This window comes from Seriola dumerili, unplaced genomic scaffold, assembly GCF_002260705.1.
Source record: "Seriola dumerili isolate Sdu_G_001 unplaced genomic scaffold, Sdu_1.0 BDQW01000002.1, whole genome shotgun sequence".
Classification (NCBI taxonomy): Eukaryota; Metazoa; Chordata; class Actinopteri; order Carangiformes; family Carangidae; genus Seriola; species Seriola dumerili.
Genome location: NW_019174257.1, coordinates 10,137,680 through 10,162,387, shown reverse-complemented (window position 1 = coordinate 10,162,387; position 24,708 = coordinate 10,137,680). Strand labels below are relative to the sequence as shown.

The 24,708-nt window shown below is 41.1% G+C and overlaps 1 protein-coding gene across 3 annotated transcripts in view; it reads left to right on the top strand.

The window, feature by feature from the left end:
- The window catches only part of ddah1 (dimethylarginine dimethylaminohydrolase 1), a 79,765-nt gene that overhangs the window by 51,287 nt on the left and 3,770 nt on the right, over nt 1-24,708 (top strand). For all 3 annotated transcript variants that reach the window (XM_022750213.1, XM_022750385.1, XM_022750298.1), the window contains 4 exons: nt 6,732-6,831; nt 9,109-9,182; nt 15,166-15,285; nt 21,499-21,642. In XM_022750213.1, coding sequence (XP_022605934.1) covers nt 6,732-6,831; nt 9,109-9,182; nt 15,166-15,285; nt 21,499-21,642 — 438 coding nt within the window. The remainder of the gene's footprint in view (nt 1-6,731; nt 6,832-9,108; nt 9,183-15,165; nt 15,286-21,498; nt 21,643-24,708) is intronic.

Below are 24,708 nucleotides of genomic sequence, written 5' to 3'. Positions count from 1 at the left end.
CTGTAAATGTGTCCAAGCAGGGCTAAAGCGTGGCATTTTCCTCCTTGGAGCCCTGATATCCTGGGAGCCCCAACTGAAAGCAGTCTGACAGCGCAGTGGGTTTGGCTGAAGCTTTTTTACTGGGGCAGACTGCCAGATCCTTGTGGTTGATGTGCTGCGAGGGTCTCCAGATCCGCTACTGTTAACTGTGCACGCCTTCACATTGACCTACTTCTCAACATTTATGTAATCTTAAAGCTGATGGGGGGAATCAGAGGGAAGGGGGTGGGGGGTGGGAGGTGTCATGGCTTGGTTAACCACAGGTATGTTCCAACATACACCAAGGATTTGTTTAGATAATGCAAGGACAGGCCATTGAGGGTTTGTTTTCTCTTGGCTGCTACTAAATGAGATGTTGTTATTTCATACTTTCGTTACAGGCTGTGTCAGTGCGAAGTCTTGCAGTTAGCTGCTTTCAGGAATGTGCCATTTGACCACCATGACAGAATCAGACTGGGCCCTTTTTTCCGTGTATGCACCCACCTGTGTGACTCATGTGTGAGCGCTTTGTGTGTCCTTTGTGATTACTTTTCCCGTAAGAAAGACTGGGGGGAAAAAAAATTGATTTCCGATATCCGAACTACACACTTTGTGCATCCCCTTTGTGTTGTGTGGGTGTGTGTGTATGCATGTGTGCGCCTGTCTGTGCGTGTGCATGTGAGTATGCAATGGAGTGTAAGAAGTGCATGAATGTAACAATAGACCTGTCAGAACAGCTTCTGTAGGTTGTCTCCCTCATGGCTGCCATTTATTCAAGCCTTCAGGCAGTCCTCATAAAGAAGCACTCAGTGAAACAGCTGCCTCTGGCAAACTTTTGACAAATCTATAATTGAGCCATTTAATCGCACTTACACTTCTCAGCAAACAAAGGGATTCATCTCTCTGTTTCCTCCATGATGTCAGAGACTTAATACCTAAAAGGTTCAGATAGCCTTATCCACCTAGTTGCTGCATAGCTAATGAGGTCTGTGCATTTATTTTAAATTCCACTCGGTCGATTGCCTTGAAATGCAGTCATTATTCCCATTCTGTACTCCACCGGTCTTTGAACATTAGGCATTAGGTCTCTGCTATCTGTTACAATCATCATCTGTGTCCCGGATGTCCAGCCAAAGCTTTGGCTATGACGCACAAGACTCATTCTTCAAACTTGTGCCCATATGTCAATACAAGCAAGTCACTTTTTTCTCTTTATCTTTGTTTTTACACATAGACGGCAACTTTTTATTGACTGTTTCTGACGTGTTTGAGTCATTTCAGCTTCTACAAGTAGCTGTAAAGCTATACTAGTCAATATTTTTCTACTAACAATGGGTGAGATTACTTTGTGTAATATGAAAGGGGTCGCTGATTTTCCTGCTGCAACAAGTGGATGTTTTTAGCAAAGAAAGCTTTGACATACCGACTACCCAGTGAACATAGTTGAGCATTTAGCTTCTGAAGAGTTGGTGGAGACCAAAGCAGAGCTAAAAGCAGAGTGTATATTGGATATTTGCTTGGTGTCCAGAAATATGTCTCAAGCTAAAGGCTAATGGTGCTCCATGTCTACTGGATAAGTAAACAGGCAACTGGTTGCTAACACATGTGATATATCAACACTATAAGGTGATAATATAGTGTTCACAGATTGTAACTGTCTGGCATTACGAGACACTGATACACAAACTGCAGCTGATAACTGTCATTTAAAGAGGTTAACCTCCTTGCGTGTGAAGCTCAGAGGAATGCTGTATCCCCATTATGTCGGAGCGTGGGACTCTGTTGCCTGGTGTAGGGAGGCTAGGATGACCTTCAGGAATGCTATTGTTGTGTACTCCATTCCCTTTCCAAATGCACCATGCCCTATCAGACTGATGGTCCTTTTTAGCAGAATGCGATATCCACGGGTACCAGGGGCGAGAGAAGGGAGAAGGGGTCCATAAAAAGCCCCAAATAAAAGGCTGTTCTCTCTGCTCCGTCTCCCCTGTCCTGTGCTGGAACGGCAGGAATGTGGCAGGCAGACCGACTGGCCCTCGGAGCCTTCTGCCCCTAATGAATTTTAAAAGGCCTTTTTCATTCAAAGCAGGGTGCTGGCTAACAGCATGTCGCCTGGCCAAGCACTCAGGGGAAAAAGAGGAGAGATGAAGAGAGCACAGGAGGGCTGGAGGGAGAAGAGAAGGAGGTGCTGGCAAAGTGAGTTGGCACCAAGGCAAGATGGGGTATTGGATGTCCCTCACAGTGAGAGATAATAGGGCACTCTGCATGGGAAGCCACTGTAGGAGCATTCTTGACTTTGCCACGAGGGTCTAAAGAGAATATAGGGAATGTGTGAGAGAGAGGGAGAGAGAGAGAGAGGGTGAACGAGGAGAGCAAAGGCAGAAACACTGAACCGATTTTAATTGGTAAAAAAAAGAATCTCAGATTTAGTCAAAGGTCATCATGTGGTGCTTGAAATGTCAGCACTTGTAAAGGAATAACTTGACATTCTGGAAAATATGCCTATTTGATTTTTTTTTTCTTGCCTAGAGCTATATTAGAATTACCCTGCCACTCTCATGTCTGTATGCTAAACCTTTGCTGCGTCTCAATTCATGTACATGTTCATTGTATTCTCACACTTGCTATTTTGAGTGCATAAGTGTGTTTCTGCTCATCCTCGCCGGTCACTATCTTAGCTGCTGTGAAGCAGATGGGGAAGGACCATCGACGTATACGCAAACGAAGAAGGAGAATATGTCGTCAGCACTGATGGCACAGGGTGCACACAAAGGAAAGTAAAGTGCACGACTGCAGTTTGATTTGGGACAACCTCCCTGAAATGTACGAACTACGGAAGTGAGTATACTGTGTACACAGTGTACTGCAAGTATTTGAGACACAGCACTTAATCTACAGCTAGCAGCAGTTAGCTTAGCACAAAGACTTGAAAAGGGGAAACAGCTAGCCTTGTGTACCATACAGACATGAAGGTGATATCAGTCTTCTCATATGATACCGAAATGTTAATACTGTTCCTTTGAAAGCTGCCACTTTACTGTTGACCATAATTGAGTGTTTCAGCTTGACAGTTAATTGATCTATATACTTTATGCCACGAAGATAATGAGCACGTATGACTTCCACAAACCAGTAAGGTTTATTGACAAAGATATACCTGGCTTAATGGCTGGTGGACCTGAAAAAGGTGACTGTACCCAACAGATGGATTTATTTTCATCAGAACGAAAGAATATGAACCACAAGGGGAAGTTGCAGGATATTAACTTTCAAGGCTAATCTTCTCTAATTAGCAGTGTATCTGTGGGGAGCTATTTGGGACTTGCACTGGCATGCTAATCGTTTTCCTACGATGGAGCAGCCAGCAGAGCTCTGTCAGCCGTGATTCCTGCACTTATTAATTTGCCCACAACCTATAGCAGAACTCATAAACAATAATTATTATAATACAGTTACATTCACTGGTTGCTTTATTGTAGAAACATTGGACATTCTCCATTTTTCTGACAGTGACTAACGTGACTCTCGTACAGTACATTTAACAAACAGACAGGGTTAAGGTTCAGGTACTGTTTGATGTAGTGTTACAATAATCAAGATGCAGGATCTGACTCACTGTCATATTCACTGATACATATTCAGTTTCACCCCCCTGGGACTTTCCCACACTGCAGAGAGTTTATTAGGATTTGTGTGATGCCTCCATTCAGCTGTAGTCTTCTGGACAGAAATGTGTTGATTACAGGGGGAGTTTTGAAAACTTTGATAAATAACAGCTTGTGATATCAGTGATTGCAGAGAGGTAAGTCAGAACAAAAACCTCATTGAACCTCAAAATGGATGTGACAGCAGGAAAAGTGTGCACTCCTGCCAACTATGCACAACTATATACATTATCTGCTCCGGTGAACTCACTGTTTCTGTTTCAACCTGCTGATCGCTGCATCAAAACGTGCTCTACACATTATAAAGAGTGTAGACAGGTGGAGGTCTTCTTGTCTCACGTCAGTTATTTTAAGTACTTGGCAATTACAATATCTGCAGATCAGCACCTTATACACAGGATCATTTAATAATATCATATATAATAATTTAATGCTGTATTACACCCCCCGTCTGTCCGTCTGTCTGTCCGTCCGTCCGTCAGCTACCACCACAAATAGAAGCTGATTCTGTGGGAAACAGTGCAGTTGGTTCCTCAGTGCAAGGACACAGCTGAGTGTGTCTTGACCGACAGCTGAGCAGAATAAAGCTACACCTGTGTACAGGAGACCAATGTAAAATGCAGGTTTAAGACATTGGAAACTGATGTGGGGGTGGATCCTACTGGGACTGATAAGATCATGTCTGCTTTAAGAAGTGTAGGTTCACAGAATGTTGTTTTTACATTATTTTACTGGATTTTTTTTTTTTCCTTGAAGGATTGAAGCAATAGTTTTTGTGAAAGTGATAAATTACAGTAAGTCTGTACTTTATCTTTGTATATTCAGGATACGCCTAAGTATTCACTAACTATATACACAAGATCATTACATCACCACACTCAATCTTCTCCTCAGTGTGCACCAAATGTGGTGAATTCATTATACTTTCCTCAGTTTGTTCAAGTTATTCTTTTACACAAGAATCTTTGCTTTTTTTTCTTTATCTACATCTTATTTCCCATGCGTACTCAATCTCTCACACAAACACGTTAGCTGCGATTTTCACATCCACGTGGGAGGACTGCCAAACTGATGCTCTGTGGCATCACAACAGACAGAGCAGATATACCCTACTGCCGTCTGTCTATAGGGGCCATTACGTTTCACATGGTGGGGGGGGGGGACTAAACACCCTTTTGGTCACATCACCTCCACTGATGTCAGAGGAAATGCCAGAGAGCTGAGGTAAAGGGCTGCCTCACGCAGTCCAGCAGATTCCTGGGCACACGACCACTGTGATAGTGGAATCTCCAGAGTGCTGCTGAGTTAAAAATGGAATAAGGAGTCAATGATAATGACAGCGTGGCATTAAACTTTGGCTAACAAGTAAAGGCACATCCAATCACAACAGACAAATAGAATCAGCTCTTCACCTTTGAGGACACTGGCCTCTCAGCTGATGGGCACAGACATGTAAAACATTTTTATGAAAAAAGTGTCTGAATTGACTCATTTGACTGACATTTCCTTTCATATCATGAGTCATTGATGGTTCTTTAATAACTTTGTTGGGGCCAGCTAAGACCACACAGCAGTGACGTGCAAAGACAACATAACAAACCTCAAAAGCATACGTTCTCATCAATCATCTGGATTGTTTACTTCTTGGAAACCTTACTTTAATTTGCCACCCAACACATCTACAAACCGAACAAAGTGAAAAGCAGAGAGGGTGCCCTGGCGATGCCTTGGCTTGCCTTCGCTGTGCCCAAACAACAAAAATGAGAGGGATTAACTGTTACCTATACTTAACATGCTGCATGCTGTGTTGCTGCCAGAGCTTTTAAAGAAACCACTAATGCATTTGTGAACCCAGTTACTTGGAAGGACGCTGTGTTCCTCCTGGTGAACTGAAGCAGAAAGATGAGCTGGACGCCCGCAGTGAAGATGAAACATGGAGGAGGAAAGTTTGATTATTCTGTGGGATTCCAGTGTCTCACTTCTGGAAAGTAAATGGATTGGAAAGATGCCATTGTGGTTGTGAGCCATTCGGTCATAACGAAATTTAAAGAAGCAGTCATCCACGTAGAAATGTGTAAATAAATAGTAGCCTGTAGTTATTGGTTGTACGGTACCCCTGCGTATGTATTTGTGCATAAATGTGTGTGTAGGTATGAGGAAAGGGGCATTTGTTCATATACAGGCCTCTATTGTGTTATCTTGGAAGTGCATGGCAGTCTACCTGGATGACCTCATGGTTAGGCCCTCCACAAATGAGGAGAAGCAGAAGCATTGTGTTTGCCAAAAAGCACAGTGAGCAGGCTGAGGTCATAGTGAGATAGGGCTTGTGGAAACACTGATGCTCTCGCTAACATGACTGGCCTTGGAAACTACTCCCGCAGGAACCCCAAACACAGGACAGTAAAATCTCACTGGGCGGTCAGACAGGAGAGCAGACCAGCCGAAGTTCAGCCAAAAAAAGACCTGCTCTTTCCTCAGGTTTCAGGTTAAGCAAGAGAGACGACATGCAGGTGAAATTGTGGACTTTCTTGTAAATTTCCATCCACTGAATGCGTTTCATAATATATGCTAATGTTACTTGGGTGGCAGCCATCCTTGCACTTCCTGCCTATAAACATATGAAAGACAGATGACCAGGAACACGAGGACAGGAAGAGGCATTTTGTAGAGTTTGTGTTGGTCCTTCAGCGTACCTATTTTCCGCAGCCACTGCCTTGTAAAAGTTTTAACATACTTCCTCCAAAATGACATCATTTCATGGCCCATTGAAATGATGTCATCACAACCTGTTGGAGAGAAAAGGTTTTGTTTCACTGCACTTAATCTCAAGAACCTGGGTACCGCTAAATACTGTGCCATTACAAGAAACCCAGTGAAAATCCTCAAACTGATTTTCTCTTGTTTACAGATGTCTGATTAGAACTGGACTGCATCATAATATTCCTGAAGATAGGAAATGCTGATGGTTTAACTTACTGTACGTCATCGTGAGTCAGTCTTTTGTTTAATATCAGCAGATGTTTTGAGTGAATCCCTGTGTGTCTCTTCTAGACGGAGGTCATGAAAGGAGCTCTGAAGGATCTGAGTCTCAACATTGTGGAAATGACTGACGAGAACGCCACACTGGATGGAGGAGATGTGCTCTTTACAGGTGGGTTCCACTGTCTCCTACGTCACTGTGTCTGATTGCCCCTTAACTTCTACATGATCACGTCAATCCAACCTCCCTTATGAGGCCATCCTCATATGTTTATTGCTGCCACTACAGGGCCGTCATTTGTAAATTCTGGGCTTGAATATGAAACGGGTGCATTAAAAGCCATTCGATAGATCCAATGTAATCAAGATTATTATTATTGATCTTAAGAGTTTTAATAGCTTGAGCTCATGAGAAAGGGAGGACCAAAGTCCATGATGAAATGCAGCTTCTTTAACATTTTACACACATCCATGGATTTTTAAATTTTGCTTGTTTATACAGGAATGAAACATAAAGATAATATAGACGTGAGATTCGGCTTTTACATTTAGTTTGCGAGGTGGCACTATGTTGTCAGTGTCAGTTTGTACTAGATGGAAATGTGAAAACATGCTAGTCTAAAATTTGGTACTATAGGGCTGTGAGACCTAAACTGCAAGTCAAATCTTAAAACACGTTTTTGGGGTTGTGGAGGACAAAGCAAGGCAAAGCTTTGTTGCTTATACTCTTCCTTTTAATCAGAATCTACTATAAAAGAGAAAATAATTTTATTTGGTATTTAAAATTGTAATCATAATTGTAAATCCCTGATAGCAGACTTGACTATTCAAAATGCCCCTCAATACGAATGGATCAGACAACATACTGATAATTCTGCTGTTCTTAGAGCTTGTAAAAAGTGCTTTATAAATAGAATTGGATTGGATTGTGAAGTTTTGTCCTGAGAGTAGAGCATGATGGACGCCATGACGTCATTAGTTGCTTTTCTTCATGTTTTCTCAAACACAAGTTCACAGTGTGATGGCACAGTCAAGAGGAAACAAACATTAGTTTTCCACGCCTGGATGCTTTCAGTTTGATTTGCAGTATGGCCTAATGAACACAACCAGCACCCTGGTAAAATACAATTTTACCAGAGGTAAAATAAGTCTCTGGTTGTCAAGAGCAGTTAAACATAAACTTTACAGGAGTCGTCCATGTTTTTCCTACTTGCTTGAACGTTTGAGGTCAGAGGTGACATATTTCCGGTTTAGATTTTCCATAAACAAATACGGAAATGCTCAGATTATTACAAAAAAATATTTCAAAGCAGCAATATAGTGTGCATGTTTCTGATTGGCTCGCTGGTATCTGTTAAAATCATATAACAGGATACTTTGTGTTGTGGCATTCTTCGCCTCTGTCTCATCTGTTATTTTTTCATCTGAAGACATGCAATCTGTTATTTGTTACATAATACACTTGGCATATGTCATTCTTGATTCAAACCATAGTAAAGGAGTAAAGGGGTGAAGGGGAACTAGCAGACCACACATAACCTTGAGTTTTACTGCAATCCATTAACTGCATGTAAGAAACATGTATTGAATTTAAGTAGAAATGAAGATGTAATTGTAAACAGGAAACACTGGGGAACAGTGAGGTAGCAGAGCCTGAGCCTCTGCAGTCACAGCTCATACACAGTCTACCAGACGATTGCGTGTCTGTGTTTTGGGATCCTCCACACAAACATTCCTCTCGGCGACCTCGATGACCCGGTGCCTCAGCGCACTAAGCAGAATTTCTCCCCGAAAATAATCTGTAGCAGAAATGTTGTGTACCATACTGCACGGTCAAATCACATCAGCAGGACTGTAGGCTCTCACCACGGGCCTCTTATTACCCTTGCATCAGGTAATAAAACTGATGAAGGGAGAGAACACAGTGATCTTCATTAGATTTTTCTGTACGTTCTGTTACAGCCGTGTGGTGAGTTAAAATGTGGGTCAGTGTCTTCTGCAATGCGCAGGCCACTAGGAAAAAGCATAGTACACTTAATTGGGTTTCTAGACACTGGCTCTGTGCTCTCGTTCCTTCCAGCTGAAATCGGTTTCACATGGCAGGGCTAGAAACATTTCCTGTTGGCAGGGCCCCGGCTAACGGCTCATTTTGTAAAGGCTCAGCAGCTACATTAGGACCCCATCCCTTAGCTCCGTGTGCTGCAGCCTCGCCAGGCATTCAGGGCTCTGTCTGTTTGTGCCCCACCATACTGACCACAGTTGGCCTTTCTACAAGCATGCATAAAGTACACACTGTGGTGACTGCAGTGTTCAGCTACTGTAGCTCCACAGGCTCGCTGTATTCAAGATTTTTACATTTTATCACTGTAGACTTTTCAGATACACCTCTCTATTTGTCATATGCACGTTCATAGATAGTTTGCCAAGCTTCATCTGATTCTTTCTACAGGTCGAGAGTTCTTCGTGGGTCTTTCCAAACGGACCAATCAGAGAGGAGCAGAGATCCTGGCAGATGCTTTTAAGGTGAGGTAAAGTGGTGCAGTGATGTTAAAAAATGACTAAATTACAATTCATACTTCAGTAAAAGTAACAACACCTTGTTCAAAAATGACTCAAGTAAAGTGTTAGCAGCCCATTACACAACTTATACAAAAGCCCTGAACCTGCATTAATTGATCGTCTTGGGGGAAAAGTAAGTTGTAAATACAAAAGCACCATATTGTCACTTTGTGCTGGCGACGCAATGTGTTTACAAACAGCTCCGTATTTACGCACATGGAACAATATTAATATTTATTTGGAGTCATGTTTCTGGCCACCTGATGACTGTATGCCCTGTATTCACTCTGGTTTCCTCCAAATACTGAGGGAAATCTTCAGGTTCTTTAGGTGGTAAATGCTCCACTATGCTCACCAGCTACTTGCTAACTTTGACTGTCTGCTGTTCGATGTTGAGCACGTAGTGTACAGTAGGTGTATAAGCCGGACACAACACGGATGAGAGCAGTGAGAGCGAACCAAACAGTGAAGCTAACCCCTACAGAGTGGGGTTTGTCATTACCAGCTCAAAGGGCCAATAAATAACAAATAACATAAAAGGGCAAATTATTGGAGAGACACCAAAAATGTACTTAAATGAACTAATTTATTTAAAGAACATAAATTAAGTTGCAAAGAGAGATGACATGTGGATGTCCGGGAGTTGTAGTAGTGTAAGTGAGTGCATGTGTGAAATGCAGTGAGTGAATGTGAGTGGGTAAACATGATAAAGAGCCACATGGAGATAAAGCACATGGAGAGTCTCCCTAAGGCGACTAATGTGGCAGCTTTTATAGTGGTTGGGAGCAGGTGCAGCCCCGCCCACCAATTACCTGTACCAGGAGCAAACAAGGCACAAGCAAACAGGCCAGAGGGCTGTCACGCGGTGTAATTCTCTGTGAGCCACTCTTTCTTTTTTTTTAACCCCTCAGACGCATTGTTTATATCCAGATATTGATTAGAGAAACTTTAAGTATCAATAATAACAGTGAGTTGTTCTTCTGTTTCTTTAAATATACACATTAAACTTAATAAAAAGCCACTTTCAGTGAGACAAAATACAGTCAGGTCAGTCCCTAAAGAAGAATTGCTTTGGATTGCATTTAATCTGTTGTTCAGGTCACTGCACAGTAAGAGCATGAATGGAAACCTTAATGGAAATGTACCTTTCTAAAGACACAGCCACCACTCTGCCTTCTTTAGTCTCCTAAATGGTCTCTAAGCACAAGCCTGCTATGAGTGATCAGACATCACAAAAAAGAGAGGAAGAGATAAATAGGTTATCAATCATAAAAGCTTTATGGCAGGAAGATAACAGCATCATCACTCCATTAATTTTGCTTTTTTCATTCTGTTCCACTTCCATTTCTCCCTCCAACCATCTCCACCTCACTCCACCCCCTCTTTTCTGTCCATTATATCTAGCCTTCATCCATTCACCCCTGCCTGTTTTCTTCCTTTGTGTGTATTCACTTTGCTCTGCTGCCTGTGGATGTCTGACTTTCATGTCTACATCAAGGCTACACTGTGTTTGTGGACTACTTACCACACAGTACATGTAAACATATGAACTGTTGCTAGAAGATGTGGAGACCTTGATTTGGAAGCATCATATTGGCTGTATATAAAGTATCCCTGCATTGTAGGGAACAACACAAATATTAAGGAAAGTTGGATCAGTTGTCGACCTGTTGACATGAAAACAAGAGCAACCAAAACAAAAACACTTGTGCAATTAAAAGAAGTATTTCTACTTTGTTATGAAGCACCACTGGAGCAGCGCGCCCTGTGATTATTGATGGATGCAGCTATAAAGAGTCCCAGTGGCAATTAGGCCTCAGCTGGCCTGGAGGCATTTTTAATCACCTATTGATGCAAACCTCTGCCACCTCTGTACACAGTAATTAAACAAGCAGTTGATGACACTGATTAAAACGGCAACTTGGGAGAGAAAACACCTCTCTTATGAATGATTTTATGGACACTTTTTCTCTCTGTGCTATGATAAATTAATTTCATCAACTTGTCTGCTCATCTCTACTGAATTGACAGACTGTTCCCACTTAGAAGGAAAAGTGTTTTTCTCACGATCCTCGTTCATCTCTAATGAGTCATTTTTATCATTTAAACCAATTAGGCCTCGTTTGACTGACACTGTCATCTTCAGGTAATATCACCGCCCTAAAAATTGCGTTCAAAGCATTCAGAGTTCAGTAAATCTGTCTTTCATTGGATGATTTGACTGTGGGCTAATTTGTTGTGGAGAGCTTCTTTTTTTTTTGCCTCTGATGAAGTCTTTTAAAAAATATGATTTGCAATTTAAGATTAAAAACTGTCATAACTAATTTCCTTCCTTTTCAGTTGGATAAATTCAGTGTAATCTTATTCATATTTAAAAAGCTGTCAGAGGAGCTAGAGCCAGGGAAAGTGTTCCTTCATTACCAAGAACATGGCCACTGTAGTGAATCCCACGCACGCCGTCCTACCTCTGTAAATACCCACTATGGTTCAAATCTGCGACTGAAGATAGCCCCAACAAATGGACTATTGAGTTATTGAGTTAAGACTAGAGTAACTCAGCCACTGTAGGATTTTTCTTTTTTAGCCTTGTCTAAAAATGTTTTTGTGACCCATTTTTAGAGATTTATGTCTTCACTAGGAACAAATGGGACTGAGGCTTGAAAACCACGGGCAGGGGAGGGAAGCTGAGAGACAGACCAATGCGCTGTTGGTTTTGGTCTGATTTGTTGACAATATGAAAAATATTGATCATGAGCCTTATCCTTCAAGTTAAAGGCAACAGTGTGTGTACAAGCCTGCTCTGTGTCTCTTTTCAGCCCTTGTTAACGTCACTGATTTTGTATTTTAAATGATTTCATCATATTTTCCTTTCCGACTACTTTCTGACTAATATCACTGTGCTGTGGCCTGACCTTGATAATCACAACTGAGCCCAACAATCTCCATTCCCATATGACACACACATCCAAAAGAAATATTCAGAAAAATATCCCAAACATCACTGAAATAACAGATTTGTTTCAGGGAGGATTTTAGGCATGCAGTCTACAAACACAGTCACAGTGTGGGTCACAAAAACAGACCGATCCTATCTGAAGTGTTTACTGTTATTGTAATGTGAGGACGTTTTATACCGCAGACTTATGTGTATCGCTTTTAGATTTGCTCAGAGAGACCATGACAAAAGAGCAAAGTTCAGAGGTGGGTCATGGCGCCAAGAGTTCAACGCATTAAGGTAACCTGAATGGTTTTATTGTAGTGCTTCCATCTTCCCATCTGTATCTGATTTGAATTCCTCATTATGGATTCCTCTGTGTTTTCTGTTATCTTTGATAAGACGGGACTTAATGATGCGTCTCTGGCAAATGACACAAGGAAAAATTACTTGAGCGTCCATTATTGTTTTTTCCGTTTTTTATCAGATTGATTCCCTCTATCACTGTTGTTTTTTCCTTTCATTATCAAATTAAGGATCACTTTGTTGCCAGGTTTGTTTAGCACTCAACAACTGCGTACAGATGTGGCAGCTCTTTTCTTTACGGTCCTTGGAGAGGTCGCAGCATTTGATGCTGTTGATGGAATCAGTTTGTTCGGGAAGCAATCTCGAGGCTACACCACTTCTTCTCTGTTACAGCTAAAAGGTGTTGACTCTTAATTTGTACCAATGAGACACTAACAGACACAGAAGTCTGCTGTACATCTGGGTTCGTCAACAAGGTCTTTCCAGTTCATAGCGCGGCCCGTTACTGCAGATGAAAAGCAACTGTCTCTCCTTTAATTCCTTGAAGGATTTATCTTGATGAGGAGAAAGGTTTGACTCAAATGTCTAATTTTACACTGAAACTTCCTGTTCATGGATAAGGAAAGAAGAAAGTCCAGATTACATAATTCCCACTTGTCCTTCTATATCTTCTTAACAAGTGCCAAGTAAAGAGTTCAGGAAAACATCAAGGATGGGGGAATTTAAGTTTCTCACATGATAAGCTGCCAAGCACTATTCTGTTTTTCAGTCACAATAGCTATTTCAGTGAATCACAACACTGTAACGGAGCTAATGATGCTGTACAAATATTGACCTTAAAAGTGTTAACATACACTTGAATGGAAAATGTCACAATAGAGTGTAACGATGGAAAATGTACACAATACTTCATGGGGTTTTATGAACCTTAGAGCTATAAAAACCCATTCAAAACATATTATGTGATTAAGAAAACACATGGACGTCAGTTGAAGAAGTTATTTTCTTAGGCGCAAACCAGAATTTATAGTCATATAAATGTATTCACATAGATTCAGGAAGGAAAGGTCTTGGAAAATAAGCTTAAAGCCTCATATCCTATCATAATTCAAATTACAGCTTGGTATCACTTCAAGGTTTATAGATCTCAGTAGGACCAAACTCTGGCTTTAGCGATTCTCAAAAGGCTTACACTGTGTCACCAACCGTGTGTCCTGAATCAAAAGCCTAATCAATCAGCTTTAAGGTGGGAAACTCTTCCAGTCCCGTGAATCAAAATCAAAATAAAGTCGCTGGTAAAATAATGTTGTTTCGACAGGGCATGCTGTAATTCTTCAAATATGGACTCCAGGCTTTAATTCTTGCAACAAGGAGACTTTCAGCTGACATTTTAATGAAAGGGTCAGTCCAACATCAACTGTTGAAGGCTAAAGATAAATAAAACACTATAGGACCCTTTACAGTGCTGTGGAAATTACCCTGCACCAAAATGAAGCATATACAGTATCAGTTGTTGAACACTGCTTTTACCTACAAGTTCAGAGATTTAAAAAAAACATATTTTCTCAATCAGCCCCTCACATTATGAGGGATGGGGTCCCACATAAATCTTCTACCAGAGGTTGAAAAGCCTTGGTCATTTGACATGAGATTTCTATATTTGTGTTTTTGCTTGTCTCACTGGTTTGATGTGGAAAAACGTGATGTCATATAATCCCATGCACCAATCAGAGTTTAGTGACATTTCAGACAAAATGTGACAACAGCTGTTGTGTTGTTTGCTTGTGTTGCCATAACTCTCATCAAACCACTCCCACACAATCCTGATGCAATGAGTTTTTCAGTGTTTATGAAGCATAACTAAGGATGTTTCTTACCATCTTTAACTTTGATTGTTGTTCATTATTATATAGTTATAGAGAAGTTATAGAGGTGCTTTCACATTTCAAAGATTCCTAAATCATAGGCTATGCTTATGTCTCAAGAAAACTGTTGAATGGCAGTTTTTTCAGGTGCTGTAAAGCCTCTGCTTTTATAACACTTCTGGTGACAGTATTTGGTTGCAACGTCCTGCAGCCAGAGAGAGCTTCTCCAATCAGACTCCTACAAGTTGCTCTGTAATCTCCCATGAGCCCTCAGCTCAGTGACATCATCTTCCAGACACTCCTGCTGTTTCCGCCCCTGAGCTGCCCACTACTTTATTTTAAAGGCCACATGAGACCCTGTCTAATGATACTGCACAAGCCATTACAGTGCTCTTTATTTATTCATATATATATATATATATATATAGATTTTTTTTTTTTTTTATAGAAGACAATATAAGATGGTTTCACTTATACTGAATGGAGCTGTGGTGCTTTGTTGTGGTTCAAAAGGAGAGTGAAGCATTGTCACTGACAAAGGAAGACTTGCATTTAGTTATCACATCTATATAATCCAATTCTAAATTATACAATAGCCCTATAATACTGTAAATACATTTTATGAAGAGAATCTTATTAGTATTAAACTAAATTGAAATTTGTTTCTAATATTTTGGACAAATGGAGAAGCATGACTTTTTACAGCTTGACAGATCATTGTAGATATTACTACATTTTATATATTGGGTTATATAAGCTGTTGCTGTAATTTTTATTACTTGCGTCTGCCATGTCTTCATGATGCTTATTATACTCAGTTTTTGCTTCACCTGTTTTGCAGGACTACGCTGTGTCTACTGTGCCTGTGCTGGATGGGCTGCACCTGAAAAGCTTCTGCAGCATGGGGGGACCAGGCCTGATTGTCATCGGCTCCAGTGAACCAGCACAGAAAGCCCTAAAGGTACGGAACTTGTGTATGTGTGTGTTGCATGTACAGTAAAAAGCAGCATCGTGTTGCTACGATTATCCGTTCGTTCCATTCTCATGAGCGCAATATCTCATGAACACCCAGAGGGAATTTCATTACATTTGGTACAAATGTCCACTTGAACTCAAGGTTGAACTGAATAGAATTTGGTGGTCAAAGGTCAGAGGTCAAGGTCACAAAAAAAACCCAAAACTGTAACTTAAGAATTCATATGCTAATCATGACAAAATTCCACATAAAATGTTTGATAGAAGAAATTATGAAGTGATGACATTTTATACCCAGAAGGTCAAAGGTCAGCTTCACTGTGACATCATCATTTTCTATTTGACATCAAATCTGTCTGCGTAGACATGTAAACTGCAAGTTGACTGGTTGGCAGAGTCAAACAACCGGAGGCGGTAATTCTAGTTTTTTTTCTTTGGTTCACTCTTGGCTCAATCCAGTTGGTATGAACCTCTTTTTTTTTCTCTCATTCTGCAAAGTATTCAGCAAGAATAACACTGCAAGACAGGACATCACACATGTTGATTCAGAACAGACTCCCTTACTTACAGCTTGATGGCTGCTTCCCACTGTAAGCACATTGAAACCACCTGTCACCTTAATCCTTACTCATTAATTCATATTCTCAGCTAATCTGTGGGGATTGCCCCTGGCGCTCACACTCCAGCTTCAATTACAAAGGTATTGTCCCTCCATTAAACAGCTTGAGCTCTTTTCGTTATAAAGGCTTCTGGATCGATCAAGCTTCATTGCATCAATGGAAACCCAAGGGATGCTTAAGGACAACATGAAGAGGAGACAGTGTAGACCCTGACAGAGACAGATTGTCATTCTCACAAAGAGAGTAATAAATCTTAGCCCATCCCTCTGATGGAATAATCTTTAAAATTCTCAAACATCAATATGTGAGACTGCATGTGAACTTTTTTAATGACACACACGCAGTACATCTAATTACATAAGTATGAAGAATTAGACACACAAGCGCATACACCCTTGGCTTTGACAGATTCTCTCTGGCAGGGCTTCTCACTTGCCTCCTAGTGTGATATCTCCCCCTACTGGCCTAGTCTTACTTTAAGTCAAGTGAAAGTCACCTAGTGTGTCTCTGGGGCAATTAAAACCAAACCGTCAGACAGCACTTCCTAATGAGGCAAAGTACTTGAGAGAAACACAAGGTCAGACTTGTTGGTTTGTGACTATATTTGAATTTGCTGAAGCGCACACAAGAACTCAAGAATCTATGCATAAACACATGTGCTAATTAATTTTATATTCCAGCAATGACTCGTTAAGATTCCTGCCTGTTTGATCACCCCAGTAATTAGCTATTGGAGTGAGGAGTGGCCGTTAGTGAGACTTAATGACAGACTGCTCGCTTCCTAATTACGGCTTACGTCACCCTCTCTTGCAGCAATTAGCTCCTGTTTTAAAGGCACTTTTAACAACCCTGGATTTGTAATTAGGTAATGTTCTCTTTGTGGGGGGGGGATCTTATGAATGCTGTTCTAATGAATTTAAAGTGCCTGCTTTGGATGTGGATGCAGCTCTTATGTGTACCCTTAAACAAAGACACTTTGTACAAATCAAAGCTGGAGCCTGACTAATTCAGTTTATTTTCACGAAGTAAATTTTGCAGCTATAAGATATTCACTGAGCAGAGAGGAGGACCTGATCTGTTTCTTGTGTGGGCTTAGTCATGTGATTCACTTTAATACATGAAAAAGTGTGGATCTGTGGAATATCTCATTGACATCTGCTTTAATAGGGCTGTTCATTTTTACTGTTTTTTGAAGTTTGACTGTGTCTTTATCTGGGTTTCTTCAACAATAAGGTTCAGCCCTCCGAATATTTATATTTGCAGACCAGGTGTAGTCTCCTGTCTGTGTTTAGCTCTCCCTGGGATGAGAATACACGATGACCTTATGGATTTCGTCATCCATCTGCCGCTGTCACTGCCAAGCCGCTCTCATGAAGTCATCATCCCGAAATATCTGCCTGTCTCAGAGGATGCAGCACCCACTCCCTGTTCCCTCACACACTATACCCTTGCTACATTACAGCGCACTGAGCCCTGGTTCGATTCATGAGGTCATTACTCTGTACTGGTCAGGATTTGATCTTCACCTCAAGGTTGTTTACACGCTTGAGTTTTATAGATAACGAGGTGACAACACGGTGAGGGTCAAAAACATGTGATGACCAATTCCTGATCAGAAGCATGTCCATATACACAAGTAAGATACCAAATGTTCTACATTTGTGATGAGAAAACTGATAAGTTATCTAGAATATTTTAATATCAGGAAATGTGCCATGTGTGGCTTGGGGCATCAGGTTTCTCTGCCTGTAATGTCAAAGCATTCATTCACTGAATCCTTGAGTCAGCTGCAGTGTCAGAGAGCAGCAGCTGATCCCACATCTTAGCTTACAGAAGGTCTATACTACATGGTAATTCTATTCAGTATGTACTACATACTGATCATAATATTGTTGTGTTGTGCTGATCAAATATGTACTGTTTTAGCAGTTAGTATTCAAAAATATCAATATATTTTTTATACTTATATAATGATATATGTGACGTCAGTTGTCAAAATGCAACTGTGGGATGGCGCTGCAAGTTCATTTTCACAAATACAAATCAATCTGTTTTCTTTAAGATGTAATAATTTTTTTGTTTGTTTGTTTGTTTGCTAACATCAGCATGCTAACTATGTTCGTCATGACGATGCTAACATACTGATGTTTAGCGAGTTTACCATTTACGCTATCTTAGTTTGGCCTGTTAGCATGCTAACACTTGCTAATCAACACTAAACACAAAGTACAGCAGCGGCCGATGAGAATGTCAAGCAGTCTGCTTTGACGCAATGTCCTGTCATGTCCGTGTGTGTGTTGCTCAGGGTCGCTCATTTCAACAGGATCAAGCCAAATATTGGACAAATTTAAATTCTCACCTGGTGATGGCGCTGGATTAATTTGAAATTGAAGTTTAGAGCTCAAATTACTACAGCACATCCAAAGGGCGACATGAATGTATATGCTGAATTTCATTGCAATCCATCCAGTAGTTGTTGAGATATTTCACTAAAAAACAAAAAACCTTGTGGTGGCACTAGAAGAAAAGTCAAGTTCTAGGTAGAACCATAAATCTCTGTACAAAATCATATGGCAGTCTATTCCACTGCTACTGTGGCTAAGAAAATTGATTTTGTTTTACAGTATGAATTATATCAGGAAAAGAGCCATATATGGCCTTTAAACATTGCCAGTGATATTATTATTGAGTCTCTGAGTCAGCTGCAGAGTCAGACAGCAGCTGATAATATTTCATAGTTTACAGTTTTCTTAGTATTATCAGAGATGTTCTGTGTCCTCCCCTCCCCTTCCTTCCCTCCGCGTCAGCTCCCATTGGACACCTCAGGGTGCAACCATAAACACTCCATATGGACCAGTAATATTTCCAGAGTGAGAGAGTGTCAAGGAACCATAACAAACATTTATTGTACATCAGCAGGAAACAATTTCAGTCTCATTTCCCGACCAGATTTGGAAGCCGCCTTATGAAGGATTCGTCATGTATCTGCTGCTGCTGTTGCTCATCAGTGAGAAGAAGTATTGTAAAACAAAATTGAAAGGATTTATACAATGAGCATGAAAAATATTCAGCAGCAAAAATCCAGATTATGCTGATAACCGCAGTGGACAGCATCAGGTCCAGTAAATTGTCAGTATTTTTTGGTAACATGCGATTGTGATTGCACAAGGGGGTGGGTGGGGGATTTTATTGCCTTCCAGTAAATATTTTGTTTTAGCAGCTCTGAGTAAGCACATTCTGCTGCCCAGCTACCAATCTGTGAATTAACTGGACCTCAGCCACTGTCCAGAAGCAAGCTGCTGCTAAATTGCTGTAGCTTTATGCTTGGTCGCGAGCCAGGAGGAGTATGTAGAGACCTGAGTCCTCCATTGTTTCTTTTGTTCTTAAACACTTAGAAAAAGATGTACAAATCTGAGGCTTAGTTATGATGGCAGGCAGACAGACTGATGTTCACAAAAGCTACTGAAAGCCTAATTTCGTAAAAAAAAAAAATATGCAGTAACTGAGATAACCTTACCTAAAGTTTCTGCTTTTAGACCTGAGATTTGAATAAATTAAAACTTCAGTTACACTGTTACATTTGTAATCTGGCCTTATATTGACGGGTTGTACCCACTGACTGTGAACAGAGAACCAAGTGTTCCATGAGTCAGGTGAATTTTCTAAGGATTTAATTGCATTTCATGGATCAGAACTTTACACGAAGCACGATGAAATCTTGCTGTAGGACATTTTCCTTACACCCCCGAATAGTTTTTCCCTCTCTGTTTTTACTAAGAAAATGAGATGTTTTAGAGACAGAGAGTAAAGCAGGAACAACTGTGATCTTTGGTGGAGTCAACGTTTATTCTCCCCTCTACCACTCTTAATCCCCCTGTGTGTGAGAGACAGTGTTGGCGGTCACGCACATGGACAGTGTTTTCATTTAGGGCTGCTGCAATCACGTAACACACCCACAAGTGACCTGGGAATGTGTCTGGTCTGGTTACACACACACACTGCTTGTACTCCACCCTGCAGCCCTGTTCTCAGAAATGGCAACGTCAGCTCCTCTAAAGTTGATTTGATTGATTTCTGCATTGTCAGTCATTTGTAGGGCCTTTTCATTCTAATAATTTATAATTCATAAATCTAAAGTGAGTTCTTGCTATTATATGTATAGAAATATGAGTTACTCCTACCTTTTTCAGACTTTGTTTTTAACATTGTTGTTCCTAAAGGTCCATTACTGTGTTGCTTTTGCACTACACTTCCCAGAGTTCACTATTCCATGTAACAATGAGTCCAGCCCTGTGGCAGCTTTTTCCTTTCTTATTTGATGATGGGATTTACTGCTCATACTAACAGCACAATTGTTCTTCTGTTTATTCCCACCAAGCACATTTATTGCTGCCAGAAACATAAAATGTGTCACTTCCTGTGTGCTGATTAGATTTTCCTAGGAAAGCCCTAACAAAGTACTTAGAGCAGCACTTTTGCTGTTGGGTTGGATCAGTTGGTAATAATAGTCTGCTATTTATGTGACAATAACTCATGTTTTTGAAGGTACAAGGAGTGTGAGTATATTCGTCTCATTATGGGAGTAATATAATGCAAAGTAATCTATATTTCTATATAACTGACATAACAAAAGGCCTTTTCCATCTCAGTAAACACGCTGATCTTCCCCATTTCAGCAGATGTAGTCGATGGGAAGCGAAATGAAAACATCTTCAGCCACAAAACCCATTGTGCTCACAAGCCACACACTTTCCTCCCACATGTCTAGTTGTGTGTCATCACTTTCTATCACTGTCACTCCTCTAAACCTACATGTGCGTCAAGCTCACGTCACACATTTTGGGTGCAGAGTAATGCTAAAGGCGACATTTGCTGCAAATCTTTAGATAATAATAAGAATCTTTTTTCGTAGTTTCAAATTTTAATAATAACTTCATTTGACTGCTAATCATTAGCAAACAACCAACTCATCCTGCTCATGATTAAAGACAGAAGATCGTGAGAGAAAGAGGAAGAGCACAACCCCCCCACCCCCCCAGAAAAACAAAAAAAAGAAGCGATAGAAGACTCACTCCTCAAAATATCTTTTCTGACTGTTGATGCTTTGGATTTTTTTTTAAGTCGCTCTCCGACTCCCCTCCCCTCGTCGTCTCTGAGGTATCCGTCCACAGATGTTCAGCTCATAAACATTAAGAGGCACCTGCCTCTCCTCTGGTCATAACATCCTCACCCCCCGACTTCCATTTGGCAACATGGGCGTCTTCTCAGCCTCTCTCCCCCCACCGCCCGTCCCACCTTCGACTCTTTCAGATTACATAAATAACATGACATCTGCTGAGAAAGAATGTCTGTCTGCTCCTGTGTTCTCCATTAAGGCCCCCCAGGCCCCGAGAGTGGTTTTGGCCAGCAGAGAGACGTGGTGCTGCCTTCGGTATTGTGGCCTTGCTTCTGACTCAAAGTGTCTGATAGTCTGAATAACTGTTTTCTGTCTGACTCTCTGAAAGCCCTGTGGACTCTCACAGGCTGTGTTGCTTTACCTCATCGTCTATTTTCTGTCTGCCTCTTATCTTTCTGTGTAGATCATGCAGCAGATGAGTGACCATCGCTATGACAAACTGACAGTGCCTGATGACCTCGCTGCCAACTGCGTCTACATGAACCTGCCTAATAAGGGACATGTGCTCCTGCACTGCACGGCAGATGAGTTTCCAGAGAGTGCAAAGGTAATGACCATCTTGTTTCACAGCCATAGACGGTAACTTTGTTTCACACACACAGTCACACATTCATTTGCAATCCTGTGGTTACACCTTTGGGAGGAAGAAAAGCAGTCAGGACAGCCAGGCTGGTTTAGTGGCTCAGATTTAAAGAGCACTGCCCTTTGTTGCTTTTCATCCTGTCCAGACCTGGGAGAAAAGCAACTGGCTGGAGAGGGAAACCCTGCATAAGCTGCATGGTTGTTTTACACAGACCACTGCAGGTTAACCACAGCTGTGGCTGTTTTCTGACAAAGGACCCTGCAGTTTGATGTGAAGTAGCCTTTTGTGGACATGGCTCAGACTGCAGACTGGGAGACAGACACGTTGAAGTCTTATGGAAAAAAAATCGTATGTGCTTTTTTTCTCAGAACTTGAGTTAATCATCAAACTAGTTCTTAAAGCTGCTGTAATCAATATCTGTATATCAACAATGGGTCAAATGTCTACTTGTCTGTGAAAGGAGTAACTCACAGAGAATTATCACCCGACTCTTCAGTTTAACTTCTTTAAACTCATTGTTTTTGTTTTACAGTCTGCAACTTTAATGCTATGGTTCGGTCTTGTCATCAGTGTCATAAATATATAGTAATAAATCACTGTACCTGCCCAGCACCAAACAGCAGACAAACAAAGTTACCAACCACAGTAGCTGGTGAAGCGTTTAGCAGCAGATATTTCCCTCAGGAGTTGTTGGGAGACCAGACCACTTACTTACACATGGCAATGTTGCTCTCTCTCTCTCTCTCTCTCTCTCTCTCTGCTCTCTCTCTCTCTCTCTCTCTCTCTCTCTCTCTCTCTCTCTCTCTCTCTCTGCAGGAAGTGTAAATAAGACACCGTTTGCGAACATGTTTGCTACATTAACTTAAAAAGTAAAAAAAAGATGACATAGTATGTCAGTGTAGTGATTACAGCTTGTTGTGGTTCCTCCAAGAAGCCAAAACATCCATTAATGCAAGTTTAAGTATCTAAAATTTCTTCATATACAGAAGTATACAAATAATTGAATAGTGAATAATAGCAGGTATTCTTTGTTAAACTGTTAGGCACTGTATGCCTAACACAGCCACACCTGGCTGAACTCATCTCCAACAGAGTCTCACAGCATACACTGTCACTGCATGAACACAAATAACCATAAGCTTTCACACAGACATACAGTGACCTACTTGCAAACACCTACAAGATGTGCCTTTCACTCATGGAACTTAAATATTATTTTCTACTGCAGCTCGACGTGAATGATATGTTATTGTCTCACTTTGTCTGTTGGGTTTCGGAAAGGCTGAGCAGTAGCCGTGTTATTTAGATGCTTTGGGGTCACCTCACATTACAAGGATCCTTCACAAGGATTCTCACAGGATCAAACCCAGCATCCTGCAATCTGCAGAGACAGTGCCCAGACCTCAAAATGTACTCTGTGGTTAAAACCCCAACCTCCGCAGCTATTTTTAGAAGGAAGAATTCACAAAATTATGCGTCTTTGGACTCTCATCCATGGTGAAGGCTCTGTTTTTTCCAGGAAGATTAACTGAAGGAATTTAACTCTAGCATAATAAAGTCTATTTGTGTACCTCATGCTTCCTGCTTTGATAGCACCTTTTAACGGACCATTTGGAGCAATATTTGAGAAATGTATGTTTGTTCTGTCATCTAGTTTCCCTTTATAATGTTCAAACCCACCAGAAACTGGCCTGGAACCCAGTTTTGGTCCCAAAGCTGTGTTTAAGAGACTGAAATAGAAGGGATAGTTTTATCAGCGTTAACTATCATGCCTTCTTGTACAGTAGGCCTCAGTTGTCTCATGTTTCCCAAGGGAACTTGTTGCCTGTTCCTTCAATGAGATGTGGAGATTTCTCAGCACAATCACAGAGAAACTCTGAAAGACTTGTGCTGCTTTCTAACTCTAAACATTGTCTGTCCTAATCTCCGGTCTATTTTTAGTTTGCTCATGAAGTTACATAAGAGTTCCACATTAACAAAGGCAGGGGGTCATGAGAGAGGATTGGTGGGGTCGAAGGGGGCGGAGACTGGGCATCTTTAATGGTTAGCAGTGGCGACGGCTCTAGAGGGCTGGTTTTGGAGATAAAGAAAGTGAGCAGACAAAAGGCCCAGTGAAATATAGCAGTTTCTGCTGTGTTGGACCATGCCACCCCCCCACCCGACATATAAATCTCAACCGCAGTAATGAGAACTCGGCTGGAAACGATCAAAAAAAAGAGACACTTTGGAGACGGAGATGCTATAAACAGCAGGGGATTTACTGTTGTTTTGGGGGAGTTTCTGCAAAAGCACAACCTCCCCTGAGCTGACCCTCTGATCGTGTGGTCTTTGGATGGCGATGGTCGATTTGTTGGTCCAGCACTTTGGTTCACACTGAAATGCCATGAAGTTGACATTTCGCCGGATAGATTGCCATGAAATATGACACACACATTCATGGTGCTGAGAGGACGAGTGAGACGTCTTCACAGCTATTGGATTGATTGCCATGACATTTGCCACACACATTTGTGTTCCCTCCCAGGGTGAAATATAATAACTTTGGTGATCCCTTATTTCAACTAGTGGCATCATCAGATCACAGTTTTTTTGTGTAATACTTTAGTTAATGATCAAATACCTGCAAAACTAATGACCATCACATCAGCATTAGCTGTTAATTGGCAAGTGGTGGCAACTAAGATGGTGAACATCACCTGTTTAGCATCAACATGTTAGCATTGTCATTGTGAGCATGTTAATATGTTGATACTGACATTTAGCTCACAGCACTGCAATACCTGAGCACACCCTCACAGAGCTGCTAGCATGGCTTTAGACTCCTGGTCTTGTTTTCAACATCTAAATTAGACGGGGACCAAATAATGTAATTGGGAATCTATAATGAGAACACTTACACGTGCAGTTCTCTTCAGTATGATAATGCTACCAATTTCAATAAAGCAATTATGTAAAAATTACATGGAAATATGCATTAACGCCATATTCTTCAGTTGTATAATGGTGTTACATGAGAGGATGATGGTGCAG